The 23,547-nt window shown below is 44.7% G+C and overlaps 3 protein-coding genes and 1 long non-coding RNA gene across 9 annotated transcripts in view; 2 read left to right on the top strand and 2 right to left on the bottom strand.

Annotated features, from left to right (window-relative positions):
* Nucleotides 1–1,626: 1,626 nt before the first annotated feature.
* Nucleotides 1,627–9,557, bottom strand: LOC118312112 (Na(+)/H(+) exchange regulatory cofactor NHE-RF2). The gene is made up of 6 exons (XM_035636447.2): nucleotides 8,918–9,557; nucleotides 8,247–8,558; nucleotides 3,995–4,183; nucleotides 3,017–3,170; nucleotides 2,696–2,916; nucleotides 1,627–2,593 (listed from the first exon to the last, which is right to left on the bottom strand). The coding sequence occupies exons 1-6, from the start codon at nucleotides 9,122–9,124 to the stop codon at nucleotides 2,426–2,428; spliced, it is 1,251 nt and encodes a 416-aa protein (XP_035492340.1). The 5' UTR covers nucleotides 9,125–9,557; the 3' UTR covers nucleotides 1,627–2,425.
* Nucleotides 4,025–8,365, top strand: LOC118312120. The gene is made up of 3 exons (XR_004794152.1): nucleotides 4,025–4,170; nucleotides 4,687–4,887; nucleotides 7,972–8,365. It is a non-coding gene; the product is annotated as an uncharacterized LOC118312120 (long non-coding RNA).
* A 2,316-nt stretch (nucleotides 9,558–11,873) lies between the features above and the next one.
* On the bottom strand, nucleotides 11,874–17,101 carry nthl1 (nth-like DNA glycosylase 1). 3 transcript variants are annotated; one of them, XM_035636154.2, is made up of 7 exons: nucleotides 16,843–17,101; nucleotides 15,462–15,643; nucleotides 14,296–14,564; nucleotides 14,042–14,212; nucleotides 13,726–13,885; nucleotides 12,860–12,965; nucleotides 11,874–12,359 (listed from the first exon to the last, which is right to left on the bottom strand). In XM_035636154.2, exons 1-7 carry the CDS (start codon nucleotides 17,025–17,027, stop codon nucleotides 12,074–12,076), a joined length of 1,359 nt encoding a protein of 452 aa, XP_035492047.2. In that variant the 5' UTR covers nucleotides 17,028–17,101; the 3' UTR covers nucleotides 11,874–12,073. The 3 variants fall into 3 exon arrangements, with proteins under 3 accessions (XP_035492047.2, XP_047190108.1, XP_047190109.1); XM_047334152.1 differs by lacking the exon at nucleotides 16,843–17,101 and adding an exon at nucleotides 16,576–16,714; XM_047334153.1 differs by lacking the exon at nucleotides 16,843–17,101 and having other exon boundaries at nucleotides 15,511–15,773.
* Nucleotides 15,511–23,547, top strand: part of tsc2 (TSC complex subunit 2) — a 25,713-nt gene continuing 17,676 nt past the window's right edge. For 2 of the 4 annotated variants that reach the window (XM_047334151.1, XM_035636153.2), the window contains exons 1-14: nucleotides 16,813–17,078; nucleotides 18,852–19,036; nucleotides 19,128–19,214; nucleotides 19,311–19,421; nucleotides 19,551–19,698; nucleotides 20,541–20,658; nucleotides 20,754–20,802; nucleotides 21,528–21,653; nucleotides 21,768–21,841; nucleotides 21,967–22,093; nucleotides 22,630–22,773; nucleotides 22,869–23,006; nucleotides 23,102–23,205; nucleotides 23,457–23,538. In XM_047334151.1, the coding sequence (XP_047190107.1) occupies nucleotides 18,902–19,036; nucleotides 19,128–19,214; nucleotides 19,311–19,421; nucleotides 19,551–19,698; nucleotides 20,541–20,658; nucleotides 20,754–20,802; nucleotides 21,528–21,653; nucleotides 21,768–21,841; nucleotides 21,967–22,093; nucleotides 22,630–22,773; nucleotides 22,869–23,006; nucleotides 23,102–23,205; nucleotides 23,457–23,538 (1,443 nt within the window). In that variant the 5' untranslated portion in view covers nucleotides 16,813–17,078; nucleotides 18,852–18,901. Of the gene's footprint in view, nucleotides 15,649–16,812; nucleotides 17,079–18,851; nucleotides 19,037–19,127; nucleotides 19,215–19,310; nucleotides 19,422–19,550; nucleotides 19,699–20,540; nucleotides 20,659–20,753; nucleotides 20,803–21,527; nucleotides 21,654–21,767; nucleotides 21,842–21,966; nucleotides 22,094–22,629; nucleotides 22,774–22,868; nucleotides 23,007–23,101; nucleotides 23,206–23,456; nucleotides 23,539–23,547 lie in introns of those variants that run through there. The other 2 variants (XM_047334149.1, XM_047334150.1) reach the window with 2 other exon arrangements.

Here is a 23,547-nt window from a genome sequence, read left to right as displayed (position 1 = left end):
GTTCGTGTGTGTGTGTGTGTGTGTGTGTGTGTGTGTGTGTGTGTGTGTGTGTGTGTGTGTGTGTGTGTGTGTGTGTGTGTGTGTGTGTGTGTGTGTGTGTGTGTGTGTGTGTGTGTGTGTGTGTGTGTGTGTGTGTGTGTGTGTGTGTGTGTGTGTGTGTGTGTGTGTGTGTGTGTGTGTGTGTGAGTGTGAGTGAGTGAGTGAGAGAAGTACAAGATTGTCATCAACTTGGTTCAGACAGAGGCTTCGATGCTGTCCTGCAGAAGAGCGGTCAGTCCGTTTCTGCAGACAAAAGCATTTCATGATTGCTTTTCAATGTGCAAAAACAAGCAGACTAAGGATATGCTCGCTCCGTCGCCTCCTTTAAGCACAAACAAGCAAACTTGTTAAATGTATGAGGTGCCTGTGAACCATCATGTGATGGCTGAAAACACATCTGGTCAGTAAACAACATGTTTGACTTCAGAAGAACTGATTTGATTATGTTCATACAGAACCGGAATGAATATTTAGCCGAAGCTGATGTCGACCGCTGCCTTCAGCTGAAAAAAGGGTAAGTCGAAATCCAGACCGTGTGTCTATAAACATCATTCAAGTTGAAAAAGAAGTGGAAAAACATATTCATCACTCTAACTGTAATCCCAGTGTTTATTTAAGTACCACAATGAGTTTAGCAACATAAAGTGAATGAATGAATTTTGAAGGGAGCACGTTTCTGGTTTATAGCTGCTGTTTAAATTGATAAGAACATGTTTTTCCTCTTCTGTAGTTCTCTTCATTTGCCCCTTTTGTTCACGTCCCCAATGGATGTTGCTGCCTGAGCGAGGCAGGTATGTCCTCGACGGCACGCCTGGCGACCTAGGATGACTCTGTGTTCTGATATGAATCAAAGCTCAGACTCTGTCCAGAGCAGAAAAAGACAGAAAAGTTCGACCCTCGACTGAGATTTTTACATTTCTGTCTCTTTACGGCAGGTCCCGGACAAACCGGACGCACAAAGCCTGCGGACAGGACTCAGAGAGCGCAACGTCTCGAAGGCATGATCTGGCTGTGAGCTGAGGATGGGAGCTGGTGATGGACGAACGTGAATATGCCCACCTGGTGCACCCTGTAGATGTGACGGTTCTCTTTTACAAACAAAACTTGATCCTGAAGCCCTGTTCTTTTCTTTGGTAAGACAGGTCACAGCGCACGTTTCATTAAAAGCTCCTCGTACCGCAGGGCTGACTCGTGGCTCATGGTAAGACTAGAGGAACCAGGTAAACATCGATGGTGGTTTGGCGCCCGAGTGGGACATGGCATTCAGACGAAGCTTCCTAGTGGGCAAATTACAGGGAGATATGATGTAGATACAAATCTGGGTAATGTAAAAATATCTGCTCTTTGCCTCGGTAAGTAAAGGATACAAAGGCAGTTTAAAGATACGTTAGGTGGGGCTTGAGAATGATGTACTGATAGGCCACGACATTACTTAACATGAGTAGTGGACCTCCATAGGCATGATCCTATCGATAACTGACATTTTGTTCTGTCAATTTACACGTAGTCTGAAAGTTTATTTCATGTTGTGAGAAGTTTCAAACATCATTTGAGAGGAAGTATACTTGAAAAAATCTACAAGAAGCGAACGATGTGCAACCTTTTTTTTTTCCTCGTCAACAATTTTGTCTTTTAAATATTTCCCCTTTACAGAAATCACTAACATTCAAGAGAAGCACTGAGGTGATGAACAAACATGCATGTGATAACTGAGCCTCTTGGCCCATGTCCTCTGTATTGACATTCAATGGTTATACATTAAGGCTACGTTAAAACTGACATCACGCATCAACACAGGGACAACTACTGCAGGATGATGAGCTCGGACTAAACCCAGAAGACATGCAAATCTTATTTAGAAAAGGAAAAAGTAACATCTGCAGACGTTACAACGGAAAAGCACATCTTCGACAAACACGGCCAGAAACCAGACAAATGCTGAGAATAGCAGTGATTCACAAACAGTAGTGCATATAGACTGTGGACTCCTCGTTTTGATGGAGTGAAACACTGTGTGGTGACCACAACTCTCTAAATTGACGGTCGGCCAGACTTCACTGTCCTTGCTTGGTGCAGCGTAAGTGTTATAAAGTTTATGACACGTCCACACATGACCTTGTCCGTACAGATACTGTAATGTAAGTATCTACAGAACACTAATACCACGTGTTTTCACACAGAGCAGAATTTAAGAATGGCACTACGTGAATGCGACTACCTGGACTCTCTTTCCTTTTCACGTTACTCTTCCCTCTGTGACTCCGAGATGTAGCTTCTGCGTCTATGATTACAATACCAACAGCGAGGAGTGGGGACATTATTCTCCATTCTGTGCCATCCTCGTGCCTCCCCACTTTGTTTCTTGTTCTCGATGCATATCCTGGGGTCAGAAGTTGCTGAAGATCTCTTGTTTCTTGCTCCATTCCATAGGGGGCGCCCTCTTCTTGTTGCGGCCGGCGAGGGCCTTTTGTTTAGCCTCAGCAGCCGTCGGACTCAGACGCAGGCCAATGTCCATGAAAGGGTCTGAAACGCGCCTGTCGTCCTCGTCAGGGACCTGCCCGATACACACAAACACGTTTATGCTTCACACCCCCGACTGTTCCGTCGGACCCTAACGTCATCTCTATCTCAACAACACGCACATCTGCCCCCTCACCTGGATGCTCATGTCCGAGCTGCTGACCTCTGACTGGGTGGTGGAACTCCGCGAGGACTGGGATGCCGAGCTCCCGTTAGCGCGGGATTTTGGAGACGCCTCTGTGGCCGGGGAGTCTGTCAGCGTGACGTTTATGATCGGTGGATCTGTGGCGGGGGGTCCGGTGGTCGGAGGAGGAGTGGGCGGGCCGCTTTCTGTGGCCGATTCATCCGCGTAGACCTCTGTGAGAAGATTAACCGAACGCACGGCGTTAACAATGACGGCAGTTGGGCGACGAAAAGGCTTGTACGTGTCTGTCTGTGTGTGCGGGTACTATGTGACCTTTGACATGGCTGGTGGTGGGCGTGATCCCCAATCTGTGGAAGAGCTTGTCCGTCACCTGGTCGACCATAAGGAGACTGACTTCCTCCCCTCCTGCTCTAATGAGGGCCACCACCTCCGAGTGCCTCAGACCCTCTATGTTCACTCCATTCACCTAAGACAGACGAGAAGGAGATTGAAGATGAAGGAGAGAATGAGTTGATAAGGTTACCTGTCTCTGGTTCCAATTGCTGCTCTAATCCCCCTTTTTCCTCTCTGCTAAGCACTTTATGGGTTTGTGAAGAAAAGTGCTGTATAAATAAAGTGAATTATTAGTGAGGGGTCAGACGAAAGGTTGAACAGTAGCCATGACAAAACGACAAGCAGGAGGGCGCAGTGTGTCTCGTCTCAAACATCAACTGGTTTGAGCGGAAGGGAACTGATTTGCATGAATTCTCTTCCTGCCTCCGCATCAGCTGTTCACCTCGCACAGGTGGAAATGAAATGGAGTCCACGTGAAAACTCCATCCGCTGCTCTGCTCCTCCTTTCAATGTCCCATGTCACCTTTTCTCCCTTTCAAGACGGGACATCGCTCCCCCACCCACTCTAATCTTGAGTCCAGCTAATCTGCTCTAATCCAATTTCACCTCAAATCGGTGCACAGGCCAGATTAATATGGGGAGGGGAGCTGTTGTTTTTCCCCCACCAATTCACAAAGATTTTACAACCAATATTGAATTTGAACAACAATAAATATGTCCTTTGGTTGTGCCTTGATAAAGAATACAAATTTTAACCACCAAGACCTGATAACTGTTATATGGATAACATTTTTTAATTCTTATCTGGGAATTGCTTTGCTCCCGACTGTATCTGGACACTGATGTCTACCCTTTGGCCGACTGTATAAATGTGCTGCCCTGACATTCTTCTTGGTGAACCATTTATCACGCTGCAGCAAACTTCTGAACAGGACCGTGAATGATTTGTTCAACAACCTCCACCAGTCTGTCTCCGGGCCGCATGTCTGCGCCCTCAGCCGCCGACCCCGGGTCCACAGAGCGGACAAACTGTCCGCGCCTTGTCTTGTCGCTGTGCAGGTTGAAGCCATAGCCGTGGTCCCCCTTCACCACGTGACACAGTCGGGGGAAAAAGAGATCTGTGGTCGACTCCGGTGAGAGCTCTATCTATATAATGAGAAATAAGACAAGAACAAAGTCTATGATGAGAACTTAAAAAAAAATATGAATACAATTAATACATACCTACAATTAATCCGGTCTATGTGAACCTGAGGGTGTTGATTCTGATGTCAATTCCAGAGATTTAGGATGTTTTAGCCCATTTAACCTTGAATTGCACATAATAAACAGCACTTTATAATCACGAGCTTCACAATGAAAGGAGTAACTGGATGGCTGATGTTGAATTGTACTTGTTAGATTGTTCAGGTTAGGGTCAGGCGTAAATTTAATATTGCATATCAACTTTTGGTACAATAATTTTTTCAATACGATCATATCGTATTATCTTCACAAAATATTCTTTTGTCCGGATCAAATGTTCAACAAACAAAACTAGTTGGTACAGTTTTACATCCATGAAGAGTTAAGTCTACTGTAATGTTGTATACATTCTCCGTCCTATATCGATATTAGAAATTGATACAGGAAAATAAATCCTTTTCCAGGCGTACCTTAGACTGGTAACAAAGTGTCCTGGTGTGGCTGCGCTATAAGTTAATCAGGAGAAAGTGGCTGCCAGGATAAGCCAGTGGGCTAAGTGGATCTGCCTGAGAGACATCAAGACTGACCCCGGGTCTAATGACCAGTGACGAGTTGACACATTGTGTGACTCACCTGCCTGACTGACCCCGCCCTCCGACTACTAGGTACGTGCTGGCTCTGTGCGTGTGTGTGTGTGTGTGTGTGTGTGTGTGTGTGTGTGTGTGTGTGTGTGTGTGTGTGTGTGTGTGTGTGTGTGTGTGTGTGTGTGTGTGTGTGTGTGCGTGCGTGCGCTGTGACTGTGCCTTCACGGGTAAGCTGACCTGAGGGCTCTCTGACAGATCCGTGTCTTTGTGGCTTCTCTCCGGGTTCTCCGGCTTCCTCCCACGTTCCAAAGACATGAAGGTTGGGGTGAGGTGAATTGGACATTCTAAATGTACCGTAGGTGTAAATGTGAGTGTGAATGGTTGTTTGTCTCTATATGTTGGCCCTGCGACACGCTGGGCCCCGCCGAGTGAACCCCGCCTCTCGCCCAATGTCAGCTGGGACTTGGACAGTAAAATTTCAAAATGTATTGAACTATTGTTTTGTTGTCTGATTCATCTTTTCCCAGCAAAAATGTCAAACACTGGCACAAGCAATTTGAAGATGATTCCGTGGGCTCCCTTCCCTTGATTAAACGTAACAGAAATCTGCACATTAATTGAAAATGATATGCTAGTTGCAGCCATAGTCTTAGTTCAGTGCCTGTAAAATTTGTTTCCAACATTTTAAATGACATTACAGTTAAGGTTGTTATTTGTCTGGTTCCATTTTGTAGATAACTGAATTAAATGTCACAAATTTCACAGCTTGAATGAAAATGTTTGCTGTAAACATTTTGAGCAAATCAACCATGCACAGGGAGGTCAGGCAAGCTGTTTCATTTGTGTGAGTTGACTACGTGTGACCGAGTCAAGGTGTTGCGTGGCTGTGACAGCAGTCAACACTGTGGTTACGTAAGACCACTGTATATGGGTGTCGGCTGTCATAATAACATCATGCAACAATGATACTGCATCTGTATTTATATGTCTAGGGGCATAAATGTCAGTCACAAGACAAACAGCACAAGTTGAGAGACGAAAAGGAGATTATGTGTGAGTAAGAGTGTGAGTGTGTGTCGTTAATTATAATCACTCACATAGTTAGCAGCCACTGAAAAGTTCTACGAAGTGAAGCCATTGATTCACGTATGGTCAGTATATTTTTAATAGATTTAACAGAAGCAATGGAACTGTAGTAAACACAGGCAACCTTAAAGGTGACATATTATGCTCATATTCAGGTTTCTTTTAGCCCCCCCCCCCCCCAATAAACCCCAGTCTGCTGGCCCAGTCTGTTGTGATTGGTAAGCCGCTTTCAAAACATGCAGGAAATGTCAGACCCCATTCACCAGAAAAGCGGAGATTGTGTTGTGATAAAAAAATACATCCCTAAAAGTTTTGGTTGAGGTGGTCAATATCTCATATTTGGAGCCACACTAGTGATGTCATAGATTGCACTATACTGTACAGGTGTACATAATATATTTTTTCTTTCTTTACCATTTAACAAAACTGAGGTAGAGAGTTGTGGTGGCCCGCCGAGGGGCAGCCTGTATTTACCCTGATCTTTCGGATAAACAGATGGCATTTTGACATGAGCTGCTGGTCCCAGGGATCCTGGTCCACTTCGTTTGGAGCCCAAACACCGGGCTCCATCGCTGACAGCCAGTTCCCGCTTATTTCTGCAGCCGCATGTCACAGTGATGTCTGGGCAGTTTTGATTTTGTTGCATCATGCACACTGCCCGGGGCATGTATTTGAATGAGTTTGTGTGTATTTGTGCACATCAAACAAAGGTTTGAGAGCATAGCAAAGGATGTTTCTAAATAACCCCCCCTCTCATTTCTTTAGCTAACTGACAGTATAGAAGAGAGGGAGATTATGTGCCTCATGCCCAAAGTAAACTATATAAATAGAATCCTCCTATGTCTGCTATCTTTTCCCCAACCCTGTTAAGCGGCCTTGGGTACCTTGAAAGTCGTTTTATAAATCAAAGTTATGAATATCGTTATTAGGGCCCGAGCACCAACGTGTTAAGGCCATCTTGTTTTGCAAGTGTTTTTGCGTGTTGCCCTCATTTTCCACCGCCTAAACGTGCATGAAAACTCACCAAAATGTGAAATGTGACAGAAATGTGACGCAATTTGTGTAAAATTAATCTTTGGAATGGGCGTGGCAAAATGCGTCTATAGCGCCCCCCTAAAGTGAAGCCCAAACATTGCGTTCATCTGACGTATGAAATTTGGGTGGAAGATGTATCATGTCCAAACCTACAAAATAGCCTCTTGGAGCCATGACCCATAACCAACAGGGAGTCGGACATTTTTTTTCAAAGTATACATTGACGTCCTGTGCCTTGCAGGTTCACCAGATCCACCACTGCACTGAGTTATCGTAAGATTCGTATGCCGTGGAACGCCATGGGCGTGGCCTCGTGGCAAAGTTTGACGCTGCTCCATGATAGCGGATGTTCCTCTGCCTTGCAGGTTTCCCTGATCCACCGCATATTTGGTTATGAACAATTTGTTTTGATCTCCTGCGTGCGTCGCCCGATCATCGCAGCTTTAACTATTTTTACTATCACTATTTTTATCTTTCCTCCCAGTGGACATTCAGAGCCTGTTTCATCTAAACTGAACTCGAGCAGACTAAAGTCGAGCAGACGGGATGAGTGATAAAATCAGAACTCACAGTGGACAGTCAGGTGCTTTGGGCAGACACAAGTGTGAGATTGTGACTTCTCAGACGTTTCTGTCTGTCTCTTTAAATCCCTCTATACAAAACAGGAGGGGAACAATGTCAATTCTAAGTGAATGTGGTTCACACCTCCGTTTTGTTCACGCAGTCTCACGCTATCTGCCCAAAGTGACGAGTCAGTCTGAGTAAACAATGGCCACAGTGTTACAGCAGTCGGCTGAGCAGGGTTTTGTTTCTGCTGTCTACAGTCGATCGGGCACAACCCCACAGCTGAATGTGTGAGGTGTTGAATCTCAGTTTGCACAGTGAGCCGGGTTTTGCGATTTAAATACTCACTCCTATGGAGACGACGGTGGCATGTCACGAATGAATTACGCCGTGAGCTCAGATAATATTTGAGCAGGTATTTGATTTGACGCTGCTGTTGTGACACGTTTTATTCACTGTTAATGTTTTCATTCTTTACAGAATCCCCTTTCGCCGGCTCTACTTTGGCTGGAGGAAAAGGGACTGTGCAGTGTTTTGTGTCCATGATATGTAAGTATTATCTCTGCTAGAGAAGAATTTCAAGCCACGACATTGTGATTATTGACTTGGACATTATCTTAACCTCTCTTTCTTCTGATAAAAACTATGCAGACAGCCCATAAGAGCCCTCTGAATGTGTTGACCTTTGACAGTGCTCCCCTGCTGCTAATGAGAGAGCACAATGCAGAGTCTTGTGTGGTGATCGCGACCCTTACCTCTGGGTCAGACGCTTTACTCGATGTCACTGAGGATCGCTTCATCTTGCCTTGTGTGATCACGGGGGAGTCGGCACCAGCAGGGGGAATTGACTGCGTGTGGTTGGGTTTGGGTGAAAGGGGTGAACTCTCTCTGGGAATGGGAGAGGACGAGGGGGTGGGTCCGGGCGAGGGCCGCGGGGAGAGGGTTCCCATCTCGACTGCCAGGTCCTCGGTGCAGGCCAGGCCATGGCTGTGGAGGTAGTCATCAGTGTCTCTGTCCACCACCAGCAGCCTGGTGCGATGGTCCACCTCCCGGATCCGATTTACCACCTGCAGCGAGGAGGAAGGAATCACCAGAGAGCAGGATCGAGACAAACGTGTTGACATTGTGGTGTTATTGAGAACATGTTGTTCGCCCTGACCTGGCCTGTACCTAACATACTTTGAGCATGACAAAGACAGGCAGTGATTCCCATTACACAAGGTTCACACTGACCCATTTTAATAGCTCCCCCCCCCCCCCCCCCCCCCCCCCCTCCTCCTCCTCAGGCAAAGGAAAAAGTGGTCTAACAAGTATACAACTCGTTGTTTGCACCAGAGAAGTTTGTATGGCTCCTGGCTTCTGTCAAACACCTTGCACCTATTTTTTTTTTTCTTCTTCTCCTTAAATATATAAAGCCATCACTCACTTGGTGGTGATTTTCTTTCTCCACATTCTCCCCGTTCACCTCCACCACTCGGTCTCCCGGTCTCAGCCCGGCCAGGTCAGCTGAGGAGCCGGGCTCCACTTTGCGGATGAACTGTCCCCCTCTGTTGCGCTCACCGTGCAGGTGAAACCCATAGCCGCGCGCTCCCTGGGTCAGGAAGCAGAGCCTGGGTCTCGGCTCGCTCTCCATCCCGGCGCGTCAACGGGGGGAAAAACAGCTCCAAAAGTGTCTCAGGGGAATGAACAGGTGCTCGCTCCGAGAGCCGTGGGAAGTCGCTGGCTCTTAATCCAATGTACGGCTGCGCGCTCCAGTGACCAAGTGATCGCCATCATTTGGCATGACGCGATAACAACAATAACAACCCAAAAATGTTCCAAAGAGAACAACCCCCCCCCCCAAAAAAAGAACAAGTGTTTAATCCATGCGTGGCCGCACAAAAACAGAGCGCGCTGTGCGTAAAGTACAGTGGCCAAAAAAACCCACACAGACAGTGAAGCGCTAAATCCCGTCCATTGGAGGAGTAATCCAAGAGATCAGAGATTAGAGCCGTTCCTCACACGTCACACGTAATTCTTCTCGTTAGCTGGGTTTGATTTCCTCCTGTCCGACCCGGTGAGAGAGTGAAGAGGCGGCGTCAACAACTGATGCCCCCCCCCCCCCCCCCCTCAGCGCACACCTGACGACGCAGCGCAGTCGCGCAGTGCATGACAGAAAAGTACAAGCATGCAAGAAGGGTTACTGCAGGGGGGGAATCACGGGTCAGTGTGGAGATGAGATGAGTCCACAGAGCGCAGCCAAGGTGCCCCACTGGAGAGACGCACATGTGGCCTCGGGTGGTGAAGGTGGAACCGCGACTGACTGTGACCTGAGAGCGGAAATCCTCCTCGTCCGCCCTCCAACCGTCTTCACTGGAGATCAGTGAATAGGACGTGTAGAAGGGAAATTTAATGTTTCATGGAGTATAAGCTCGCCGTGTCTTTTTCATGTGGAAAGACGGGCGTCCAAAAAAACCAAAGACTATCTCGTGTAATTCAGGACAACAGGTACAAGGGCGTGTGTGTGTGTGTGTGTGTGTGTGTGTGTCACCGACACTCAGATCGGGAAAGATGAGACATGCACGTGGCAAATATTGGGGAAGGTTGGCAGCAGAGGCGATTCTAAAGTATGTTGGGGCCCCAGGCAAAAAAAAAGAAAAAAGGGGGCCCCTCGAACCAGCGTTAATCATCCTTATCTAATAAATAATCTATCTATTTAAAAACTATTCATTGTTTAATATTTACATTTCAGGGACAAATGTCATTTAACATAGTTCCAATACAGATGATGAAACGTGTGTGCTGGAGCCTGCACCATGGCTACTAAGGTTTTTCGATTTACGGCGCAATGAAGATTTCAGTTCCATAAAACCACAGGCTTACTCCACAGACATGAAAAAAAACAACAACATTTAAATACACTCACCAAACATCACAGTAAACAAAAGAAATAATGTGACGCTAGTGGATGTTACGTTATTCAAGTGTCTCTCGTCCACAGTTAAGGCTAGACTAGCAGCATTTAGTTATGTAGTATTATATTTAATCATTATTATCTGTTCAATTTACCACTGTCTTGCTTTTTTTTATCCTCTTCCTAAGTTTGTTTTACATCACTTGCTACAGGAGTGTGTGTGTGTGTGTGGGGGGGTCTCCTACTGTCATTGCAAACTTTGCGCATTGTCATTGCTGTAGCTATCTAATTTGTCAGCCCTCGGGGGCCCCCTACTGACCTGGGGCCCCCAAGCAGTTGCCTGCCTGGCCTGCTGGCAAGCGGCGCCTCTGGTTGGCAGTTTGATGCCCCGCAGCTGGATTTACGCATTTCAAGTCCCACACGACAGTACTAATCTTCATCACTGCCGATGTGCCCTTGAGCAACGCACCAGAGCAAGATTTCAATATATTACAGCATTGCCTGAGCCTCACTCTGAATGTGAGCACTGATTTCAAAACACAACAACAAATAACTGAATTTCTATAATAACCAAATTCAAAACTAGAGCACAGACAAGTATTTGCACGTCTGACATGGTACAGTAATCAGAATCCTCTGTGCGGGACGTTTGGCTGTGGCCAGATGAACGCAGGTGTAACTTGTGGCTCAGTTCCACTGTCCCGGTGCGGTGGCAGACGGCCAGCGTGCTCAGTGCCAGGCACAACTAATGGGATGTGCAGTCCTTGTTGTTATTAATTACACTTGTGCCCTTCTCCTGCTAAAACATGTCCGTCAACCCTGTGGGGAAGTTCAATACCAGACAAGTGCAGTGATGATAATCACCACTCCTGTTGGACAAGGGATCAAGACAATCCAAGTACATAGTAAATGTTAGAGTTTTCAAGGCTGCCTTCAAACAATGGTCCACTTTGAATTCATTTTAATGATCCATTTTAATAATAGGCTGTTAACTTAAAATTAAGTTTGGGATATATTTTGGAATGTGAATTTTTGTCGCCGTCCCCCCTGCTTATTATTATTATTAATATACCACTTTTGTCGTGTAACTTTGTAAGAGGCTGTAATCTTCATAAAATCATTCTATCAGAACAAGAAGGAAAATATTTTTATGCAGTTGTTTGACTTCAAGTTACACATTACAAGTTAACAAGTTACCACAACTTGCTTTAATGAGAAAGAAACTGTTGAGACGACTTTGTGTATCTTTTGTATGTTGTGTATTCTGTCCATGTTGTTACATTTTCAGTACGGAATATTATATTCCAGTTTGGTATTTATGGAGGACTTACTAACTTTTTAAAATGCTATATGGCCAAACAACATTAACAGAAATGGGTTTATTCACAAATTAACATCTTTTTTTGTACAGTTGATGTCCTTTTTCTCAAAATGCAACAGGAAAACTCCCTCTATTGGAATCAATGCAAATGCGATGACGACCATTAAATCCAGTTTTAGTACATTCATTTTTTATTTGGTAAAAAAAACCACACTCCCTAATCAATAAGAGTACAAAAAATATTTAATATAGTGTGAAATGTAAATGAACTGTATTCACAATGTTGAGCTTATATAGATGTTTTCAGTGAGCGTGTGTCTTTGTGTCCAACATCTGGTCACAGCTTGGACAAAAACTCAAGTGATGAGTCAATAGTTTATCTTGGTTTTGAACCTCCTTCTCTGCGCGGACACTGACTCCTTTGTCCTTTCATCTTTAACGGCACATTCCTGTCCAGGTTCGGTTTTCGCTTTAAAGGAAGACACTGGGCTCGGAGAGCGTGGGGACCCAGCTTTAGGCCTCTTTGTGGGGGAGCTCTTGTGGGCAGACGGACAGCTGTGCTGGTTCAGACAGACCGAGCAGAGAGGCTTGACGGGAAGACAAACCTGCTGTCCGAAACCCACCAGCAGCCAGTTAATCTCACTCCACAACTCCCTGCAAAAGAGTGTGAGAGGAACAAGACCACTCAAGACCACTGTAAACCTGCATTGATGGTTCTTTAACCATTCAGTGGAAAGGCAGCCAGCTCCTAAGTGAAGGCAGGTAGCCAACCAAAAACTACTACAGGGACAGACATGAGTATGGTAAAGTTGAAAATAATTATGTCTGTCATTGCTGCTTGTTTTTTTATGATTGTCTGTCTTCACTGGTGAGCCAAAGACAATTTTCCATTCTGGTGGAAAATAAAGGTCTATTCTATTCTATGACAGATTTGCTATTCCTCACCAATATAAATGAAATTAACAAGTGGTGCGTTTTATTGATTTTAAATGTAGAAATTGCTCGCTACCAGTGAACAAAGATGATACAGATGCTCCTGTCAGTCACCAAAGTCTAGGTTTCTAGGTCAATCTTGGTGATTCTGATCTTTCTAGATTTGTCGGTCCCTGCTAATCAAATTGTTCGGGTCAGGAGTGAACTAGTGATGCTGTTACCTGGGCAACCACTCCTCCAGGGCCTTGCGTGTTTCCTCCGGGTTCTTAGTCAGCTTCCTGAGCCAGCCCAGCCTATTGGAGATACGATGCACGTGTGTATCCACGCCTGAACAAAGGATCGACACCACCAATTAGAGCAGGCACACACACACATGCACGCACACACACACGCACACACACAAATATACAGCTGCCTTTCTTTTTCCATTTAATCTGAACCTCAGATTCCTCGAAGTCACACTACCTCAGAGTAGTCTAACAAGGTAGTGGTTTTGATGACAGAACCAGAACATTAATCATATAAAATTATATATAAGTATAGATGGTCATACAGAGATCAATTGTATAGCAATCTAAGTCAGTTAGGAACGAAACCACCAAACATGACCTTATTATAGTTCATTGATTGTGAAAATGCTGCTTTTCTTTGTTTTATATGTTCAGAAAACAGTTAATGTTTATGCTGGGTTTTGGCCTGCTGGTGGGACAAAATTAGCAATTTCAGGATGTTGCCTTTAGGAAGGGTAATAGATATTTGTAACTATTTTCTTAAATCTTATAGACGGAACAAACTAACTTAACTACTCCCCTGTGTCAGACTTAACTGATAATGTAATGTAGGTCCTGTAGGGAAGAGTTTGAGAGGAAAAGGTCATAGAAAGGTTTTTTTTTCCAAAGGCTTTTCCTGTCTGAAAAGTCTCTACATAGTCAGACATCTATAGGCAACAGGACTTCCAGAGAAAAAATTTAACTATAGCAAGACTTGTAGTCTGCAGTTCAGCTTCCAACTACAATAGGTGAAGTCATGCAGCCCCATTAGACATAATTAATTTACTTGATTTGTAAGTGGCTGTGCTTGTCCCCACCTATTCCAGACACCTGGTCCCAGGCGATGTCCATAGCCAGGTGAGCCATCTTTGGTCCAACTCCCGGCAGGCGGACCAGCCCCTCCACGGTGTCTGGGATGTCCCCTCCAAACTCTTTCTGCAGCATGGCTGATGTCAGCTTCACATACTTCACTTTACTCTAGAGGAGAACCAGGAGAGGACTCAGTCAGGTGCACGACACGGACAAAAGAATGAAGGAAGGAGGGTGTGAAGGTGAAAAGCGTGGCCATAAAATTTATTGAATTCAAGTTTACCGACGTGGCACATAAAAGGACACAGAATTATTTTGTGTTACCCTCCAGAAGCCGACAGGGTAGATGAGTTTTCCCAGTGTTTCATCATCAGTGCTGAGTATATTTTCCACAGTGCAGCCGTGGGCCCGGAGCTTTTGCATTGCTGCTGCCGTCACCTGGTCCTTGGTCTGACTGGACAGCATGAGTGACACCAACACCTGGAACCGTCTCACCTGTGCCAACAGAGAAAAGAAGAAGGATTCATTTGAACTCTTGACTTATGTAGACTTAAAAAAATATCTAAAACCAATCCTACATGTTCAGGGGCGTCTGTGTCGTAGCATTTCTCTGCTCCCATGTTATCTACAGGTGCATCTCGGCCGCTCCGCATCTCACGAATGAATCTTAATTGTTTCTTCCAGTCGGGAGGTTCCCAGCGTTCTGTCTTCACCGGCGATACACCTTCATCCATGTCATATTCCACCTTGAGCTGCCTCCTCCTGCGGCTGTGTGAAGTTAGCGGCAGAGTGTCTGTTTCCGTTTTCGGCTGCACGCTGGCCTCTTGGAGGAGTTCATGGCACCCGGCTGAGGGAGCGCAGAGAAGAGAGAATGAGATGTACATTATCAAGCCTGGGAAAAAACTAAATACAAAACATGACCAAGGTATGTGCACGCTTTATCAAGTATCCAATCCAAAATCATGGGCATTAATAAACAGCTTCCAATCATCTGGATGTTGGGCGACATGGCCTGGATTGCAGCTGGAGCTCCAGTTCATCCCAAAGGAGTTGGTTGGGGTTGAAACCAGACAGGATCTCCCACAATTCCTTGCTGCAAACCTGCAAAAACAGTGCCCTCTACAACAGTGGTCCCAAACCTTTTTAGTTTGATTAGTCCCTTTAATCATTGTTTGTGACCCCATATGCAGTGGTTGCATATATGTAGTTACCCAGTAGTTCTTAAGAATGAAATAATGAGACGAGGACACTAAACTTCATGTGGAACAGCAGATTTCCATTTCTTGTATTGGTCTTATTTCCCTTAAGATTTGTCTTGCAAAATAGTCATATGATGCAGTAATACTATTCTCCTTAAATAGAAACATGGGGTTGATCTCAAAACATGGAAAACAGACCCAGACCGGAAATAACTACACATGTCCATATACCTTTGGCCATATAGTGTATAGTGTATTCAGTGGCTATGTCGAGCAGACAGGTGATGTTGGTATGTGAAATAGAATCTGCAGCAGCCTCGGGGGCAGATTGCCTCGATCGGAGATCTGCGGTAGCAACGTGTGGTAAATGGCACAGGTTCATTTTCACATGCAACAACCAAGTGAGTGTGTCGTAAACAATAACAACTCTCCCAGTCTTTGCGCAGGCGCAAGAATCTCTCCATTTGAATGCGCGATGGCTCATTCATTAACAAATAGGAATTTTTGAACCAGAGTCCGTGTGCGGCAGCTGTGCGCAGCGTTACCCGCTGGTAAGGGGGCCGACGAGGGTCTTCTGCGCTCGGAGATCCTCGCCTCCTCCGCCTCCACCTTCACCGCCACAGAGGAGACCGGGTCCACGTTCCTCCGCCGGTGGGCGAGCTCCGAACTGAGAGAGGCCGCGGCTCTGCGGCCGCCAGTTCGGTGTCCGCTCCGAGTGACAACAGACCTAAAGTAAGGAGAAGTCATTACGAAACACGGCGACACAACACAGAACCTCGAGCCGCCGCGGCCGAGAGCCATTCAGATGAAGAGGAAGCTGGTTTCTCATTCGACGCTGTCGGGTTACGAGGGAAGCATAAAAGTTGAACACCCTGTTTAAATAAATTCATGTTTTTGTTTTTTAGTTTTTTAAGATTAATTAATAAATCGTTAATTTCATATTTTTAGATAAAAAAACCAAACATGTTTCAAGGTCAACTTTCAAAAAAAGACATGAACAACTACTTCTACTGTTTAAAATGTATGAAAAACTATCAAATTATGTATTGGAAAACTTTAAACTCTATAAATAGAGTCAAGCAACAATATCTGACCAAAATCAATATAACTATTTATATTATGAAAATAATAACTATCATAGCTATAAAAAGATAATAATAATGATAATTATATAAATATTGATATTAATGACAATAAGTAAAGCTAATACTCCACTACTGTCCAGGTAGATTGACTATCTAAAAGATAGTTTACTCACTGAATGAGAAACAAATTAAAACGCAAACAAATCAAAGATTTTGACCTAAATCCACTTACAAAGGCCACATATATTGTTATGCCACCATTTGCACTGTATAACATAAAAAAGATGTGCTGATCGTTCTATTAACTAACAGGCTGCCATCCAACTTGTCTTCAGCAAGAAGATAACCTGCACAAAGAAATCACAGATCTTTTCTTAAGAGCAATGTTTCAACCAATGAGTTTATTGATCATCTCCCTCCAGAATGTTTTAATTTTGTCACACTCCCAGACACAGTGCATACATGTTCCTTTAGCCTTATTACATTTAAAACACATGTCAGTATCTCTTTCTCTCAACATTTAAAATATTTCTCTCCAACCTCCTCACTCTCCCGGTACCACAGCGCCACTCACAGGCCGCAGGCCGAACGTGCAGCTGCTCACTCCCAATAAAGAACCAGCTTCAGCTTCAACACCTTGTTTAGCGAGCTGCTAGCCAAGTTTGCATCAGGCTAACGCTTCGGCTTTCCGCGTGACTTTTAATCGACAGTTTTCCGGTGGGTCGATTGGGAGGAGAGTGGCAACTTAACGTTGTGTAAATATTATGCTCTTTAAGTTGTTATAATACAGAAAAGCGCACCGACGAACGGATTTTAAGTTTAGGCTTCGGCGTTAGCTCACTCAGAACTACATTTCCCATCAGTGAGCGCGACAAACGTGTTTTTGTCGGAAGTGCCGCTGTCACGGCGCCACTCGGACATCCGGTCGAGGAGTGGAGGACTGAGCTCGGGGCCAGCACACCAGCCTCCGGCTGCACGCAGAGTCTTTTCTGAATGCACCGACGCAGGCGGCTCGGTCGGCTGCATGCGGACGAAGCTGTGACTGAATGAAACCGTGGGCGACTCGACTTGAGGAAGGTGAGAGGAGGAGGAGGAGAGGAGGAGTGTTGTGGAAGCTACCAGACCAAAGAGCAGCGCTGGTCCGTGTCAGGTACCGTTCAGCGTCTCTAACGGTTCTCCTGAATGTGCCTGGTCCGAGCTGTGCGGTTGTTCACGGACACGCTCGGCTTCGGTCGGAGGGCTGCCTCGCACCGCCGTGGTGGTGGTGGTGGTGGTGGTTGATGTTGTTGTTGATGTTGTTGATGTTGTTGATGTTGTTGATGATGCTGAAGTGAGACAGAACAGACCAGTCGTTGTCTGTGTGCTCCCCTCCCTCCCCTCTGTCTCTGCCAATAAGTCCACATGACTGCGAGTTCTTCATAAATCAGGGTTCCCCCTCTGTGGCTGCTGCTGACTGGACGTGGCGCCACTTCGCCTGTGTCAGGAGCCACCTCTGCTAACATCATAAAAAAACTAAAAACTTTGCCAGGGAGAATGAGAGAGGGCCCATGTGACACGGGTAGTGACTGGGGTCGGTTGTAAAGGGCGTCATCCTCTGACTAAATGGATGTGTCAACATCTGGGTGGCTATAAAACTGTTAAAGGATTAGAAAATTGACAAAGATCCATATGGCAAAAAGCAAACATGACATTGGTCATTATCTTATGAAGCTTATTTAATCATGCAAAAAAATAAAACCCTAAACAACGTCTGTAAGGCGATTTAACACTGTCCGGAAGTCAAAGAAGTAGAGATTGACAACAAAGAAGAGGACATAAATATTCAGCATCTATTAAATGCATATCACCCATGAAATAATCCCCACCCCAAATGATGGACTATAACAGGAAAATTACTGGTAGACTCAGGTGTAGTAATCTGATGATACTGTGGGAGTTTCCCCTTTTGTACCCAGGTTGTGCTGCTTTTTGTTAAACCTGCCCTTTATTCAGTTGTGAAGCAGAGATATCTGTCATGGTTTTGCTGCCTACCCAGTGGAACAGCGATCAGCGCTGTATATATCTGTGACCCGTTCTGAAAGAGTTAATTCTGAACCATCAGTGATTGGGATCTAAGACTTATTTTGTAGTTTTCATTTATTTCATGGCTCGACTAAGTCAAGCATACACAAATATGCCGCAACATTAAAACAAGTTATCTGTTTTAATGTCGTGGCTGCTGTGCACGTTGTGTCTTCTGCTGGTCCACACAACTCAGTGTGAACAGTTTACGGAAAAAAACCCCCCTGGGTTTTCGGGCCTAGGCTCTGTAAATCGAAAAACAAAACAAATGGTGAAGGCTGCACCAACAAAACTGCGAGTGTGGGAGTTTGTAAACATCACTCGTCGACAAATTAAGAGACCTGCTAGCGGGTGGCGCTGCAATGCCGCGGTCTTGGCTTAGTGGTGTGCGCATCGGTCTCCCATACAAAAGGACCCGGGTTTTCGGCCCGGCCGGGGCAGGAAAATCACATCAACAAAGACAAGCGCTCTCCAAAATCGCATACTGCCCCTTTAAGCCTCATAGTGCATTCAATCACATTGTTGCTTGTTGATCCGTGCTCATGGATGCCTCTCTCCATCTAGTTACTAGCTCATTGCAAAGTAACAGTAACAATTGCAGTGGGTTTAGGCTGAGACCACTCTTGCACCCATCCATCCGGTTTCTGGCTGGCAGGCTGCATCAAGTTCCATTTCGAGTAAAGTTGGATGCACTTTCTGGCTTTTAGATTTAAGGTTTTGCAATGAAACCATCGAAGCTGACTGTGATGGTTGTTGCCTGGTTTCTAACTGTGTTTTATCTTTTCACAGGCAGCTGTCAGTCCCAGCCTGTGTAATCGATCACCTCTTCAGGCTGGGCCATGAATAAACAGCCGAGCAAGGAGAGCCTCAAGGACAAGGTGAAGGGGATCTTTGGGCTTGGAACACCGCGCCCGCCGAGCAAACAGAGTGACACAAAACCCTCCGAGTTCATCATCACCACTGACATCATCAAGGTGTGCAGAAGACCATCATCCCTGCCATGCTGTTGGAAGTTTTACCCGTCATGTTTTGCGGGCTCTCACTCTTCACCTCTGTGTCTTTCAGGAGCTCCAACCAGACTGTGGTCTTAGCAACCGCATTCGCATGATGAACCACGTCTGTGATCTTGCAAAAACAAAAAAATTTGAGGAGGTGAGTCTCCTCTGGGTGTCGTAGTGTGATTCAACAGTACATGCCATCATCTTTATTTGTTAAAATGTGCGTTTGTGTTTGTGTGTGTGTTTTCAGCACGCAGTGGCAGCAGTATGGAAAGCTGTGGAAGACATGCTGACTTCAGAGCAGCCACCCGAGGCCAGACATGCTGTCCTACAGCTGCTGAGGGCCATTATACAGGGACAGGTACGGTATACAGACCCACTGCACACACGCACACGTACACACACACACACGTATACACACAAATGCACACGCACACACTTCCAAAAATACAAATGTCATTGTCATACACGTTTCCCTGTTCATGTGAAGGGTGAGCGACTTGGCCCTCTGAGAGCCTACTTCTTCAAGGTGATCAGAGATTACCAACCCTGCAACGAAGACCTCTCCGATAGGCTGGAAGTTTTCAAGGCCTTAACTGAAAATGGAAAGGACATCACATACCTGGAGGAGGACATAGGTAAAACTCCATGAAAAAATATTGACGTTCTTTTTGGTTCACCTACGCTAATCCTATTTCACTGTGATGATTTGCATTTTGTCCATGGGCAGCGGCAGGATGTTATCCACTGCTATTGCTTAATAGTTGCTGTATGACAGCATGGTGTTGTACCATGTTGTCATATAGCAACTAGCAACCCATAACAATCCATTAAATGATCGAAATGAATGATTGAAATGTTTAAAAAAAAAAAATAATTCTTTGGGGTTTTCACAAAATTCTTGGTATTGCTTAGGTGTTAATACGTCAAATCTGGCACCGCCGTCTCAGCTGATTAGTTTAAACTTGTGATCACTGTTCCCTTTTTTTGTATTTGGTTTTTGTGTTACCATCAGCTAGTTTTTTTAAAAGTTAAACTAAGTTTGTTTCCTAAAAGTTCAGTGTGAAGGACTCAGTGAAATCTAGCAGTGAAGTTGCATATCGCCACCAACTGAATATACTGCGTCTCTAGACCCAGTGTTATTTTAGGAATATAGCAGACTACATTTAAAAGGACCTACTCCCTATGGAGATATAAAGGGTTAATTTTAAGGTAATGAAAACACAACGCTTTCTAGTATGTTGATTAGAACTTTTTCTCCAGATAGAGCCCTCTAAATCCTACACTCTGGATCTTTTACAATGCATCTACACTTTGGGCATAGATATGCTGATTTTTCTAATGAAGATTAGCTTGATATTCAAGCTGATATGCTCTACATTTGTTGTAATATTTGTAATTATTACTTGTTAAGACACGGATGGCCTTTTATACAATTTATTTACTGTTTTTTTTTTTTTTTTCCATCTCGCTGTCCCAGCACGCTTTGTCCTCCTGTGGATGGACATAGGCCTCACCTCCGACTTCCTGCATGTTCTCGTGAATCTGGTGAAGTTCAACAGCTGCTACCTGGACCAAAATGTCTCCGTCATGGTCCAGTAAGTCAGACGGAAAAAAGAAATATACATGGATTTGTTTTTCTCTTATTTTGGCAATGTTTTTTAACCTGCTTATTCCTTTGTGCCCTCTGTAGGAAAATCTGTCTCCTATGCAACAGAACAACATCATCAACAGATATTGAGGTGGGTATTTTTTAATTTTTTTACTCTGCTTGACTTGTTAAACTCGAGCAGCTGTAACTGCAGCGCAAATGTCAGCTCAAGAACAATCTACACATTCTTTGTCCAATTATCTTGTTAGCATTCATCAGTTCACGCCGCTGTTACGCTCAGGGGCCTCAGAAATAATAATGTGAGGAGAACTTTCCAAATTTCATCAAATGTGTGAAATTAATCATCCAGATCCACCATACATTATCAAGTAGATGTAAGAAAGAGCCAATATTTTTCATACTCAAGAAAAATAAAACATATGATCTCACTTGTCACCATGGAAACATTGCTTTTTACATGTGAATTTATGGGAACCATGTTGCCATAGCAGACTGTCCTTTAAGAAATTAAGGCTTCAAATGGAAACAATCTTATTTCTTTAGTGTTTCTCTGTGTGTGTAAATATATGTATGTGTTTATATACACATTGTCTATATAATAGATATACCTTTACATTTAACCACGTAGTAGGAAAAATGAAATTTGCATCTTACATCTAGTGGCAAAAGTGCCAACTAATTTAACCTTGAATTTACAAATCTCCAGAGGTTTTTTAAAAACTAAATCTATTATATTTGGTTTTTATTCAACACCAGTCTCAACTGAAATGGGATGGCAAGTCTTTGATGCTGGTCCGGCGCCGTACTGCTCTTACTGTGTGTCATGGTCTGTGTGGTTGTGTCCCTCGTGTGCAGGTAGCACTACAGGTCCTGGATGCGGTGGTGTGTTACAACTGCCTGCCTTCAGACTCTCTCACTGTCTTCATCATCACACTCTGTCGTACAGTCAATGTCAAGGAGTTTTGTGAATCCTGCTGGAAGGTGAGAGAAGAATGCACACACACACACACACACACACACACACACATATGTTTTGCTTTTGGCCGAAGGCTCTGATTTGATCCTCTGTCGTTGTGCTGCTCTCTGCTTCTCCAGCTGATGAGGAAGGTGTTGGGGACTCACCTCGGCCACAGTGCTATTTACACCATGTGCCGCATCATGGAGGAGAGGTATTGTTCCAACATTATTTGTATTTCTGTGCATGTGGCACATAAATTGGCATATTATGCTGTGGACAGGGTGCGGTTCTCCCGTTTGTGTGCTTGTCTCATTACCTACCTGCAATCCTCACCAGGGTGTACATGGAGGACGCACCTTTGCTGAGAGGAGCAGTGTTTTTCGTGGGAATGGCGCTGTGGGGCGCACACAGACTCCCCGCTCTCAAAAACACACCCACATTGGTTTTGCCGTCTTTCTACAAGGTAACACACAGTACATGTGCTAGAGAAATTACATGCACACCGTCATTATGATCCCCACTTTGTTGTCTGGGGCTACATTAATAATTATGGTCATGCTCAAAACCTCAAGTTATCATTTGGTCTAGAAACTATATCACAAAACGGTGAAAAATGCAGTTTTCTTAAGCTAAAGTTGACTTATTAAAACATAATGTTTTTCCAAACCCAAAGTTATTCCCCTTTACTAAAAAGCCCCCCAAAACAATAAATATTTTGAGCCAAAGAATCTTTGGCATTTTCCATTTTGTTGCAGATTCAATTTGCTTTCGAGCAACATAACAATTTACTGATTAATTGTTAACATCTAATGTTGTCAATAAAAAACACTTTTTAAAAACCCTTTGTTTAATTTAGTGTCAGTAACTTTTAGTTGTTACTCGTTCTTAGCTCTAAGGAGTTGGTCTGAAAAAGCCTAGAGAAGTCTATTCTCGATGCTATGAAGGTAAATAAAAAAAAGTCAGTCGTGGTGACTGTGGATGTCTTACCTCTCCACACAGGCCATGTCGTGTGCCAACGAGGTGGTGTCCTATGAAATTGTCCTCTCCATCACCAGGCTGATCAAGAAGTATGGCAAGGAGCTGCAGGTGGTCACCTGGGACATCCTGCTGGGCATCATAGAGCGACTTCTGCAGCAGATCCAAGTACACAGATAAATGCTGCACATGTACGCACACACACAGACGCACACGCACAGTGAAATATTTGACCAAGTGGCCTTTCCCATCTGTCTTCACAGACCATAGGAAGTGCAGAGTTAAAGGCCATCGTCTACGAGCTGTTGACCACAGTAGAGGAGCTGTACGAGCAGAACGGTTACCACGGCTCCACAGAGAAGTTCTTCAGTCTGGTGGAGAAATGTGCAGACAAAAGACCCGTCAGTGTTTCTGTTATGAGTATCCGTCTTTCTCCGCTTTATTCCACTTACATGCTGCCATTTCTTTTTAATCCTTCTACTCTGTGTTTTGACAGGATGCATCAGTGTTGACCCTTATCTCATATAGGGCCCAGTCTATCCAGCCAGCCAAGGACGGCTGGATTCAGAGCCTTCACCGCCTCATGGAGAAATTCTTCAGGTAAGACACACACACAAACACACAAACACACAAACACACACACACACACACACACACACACACACACACACACACACACACACACACACACACACACACACACACACACACACACACACACACACACACACACACACACACAATGGTGATGATATCTAATACTGTACCTCAGTGGCCAGGTTCTGGTATTTTCTCTCTCTTTGATAATTTTAACCTCGATCCCATCCTTTCCCCCACCGTCTGTCTGAAAGGAACGAGACTCGCAGCGTCATAAGGATCAAAGTGCTTCACATCCTGTCTTTTGTTCTCAGCACCAATCGACAACTGTATGAGGTCTGTACG

This window comes from Scophthalmus maximus, chromosome 8 (genome assembly GCF_022379125.1).
Source record: "Scophthalmus maximus strain ysfricsl-2021 chromosome 8, ASM2237912v1, whole genome shotgun sequence".
Lineage (NCBI taxonomy): Eukaryota > Metazoa > Chordata > Actinopteri > Pleuronectiformes > Scophthalmidae > Scophthalmus > Scophthalmus maximus.
Note: the sequence above shows the minus strand (reverse complement) of the source record. Positions and strands in the feature narration are given on the sequence as shown.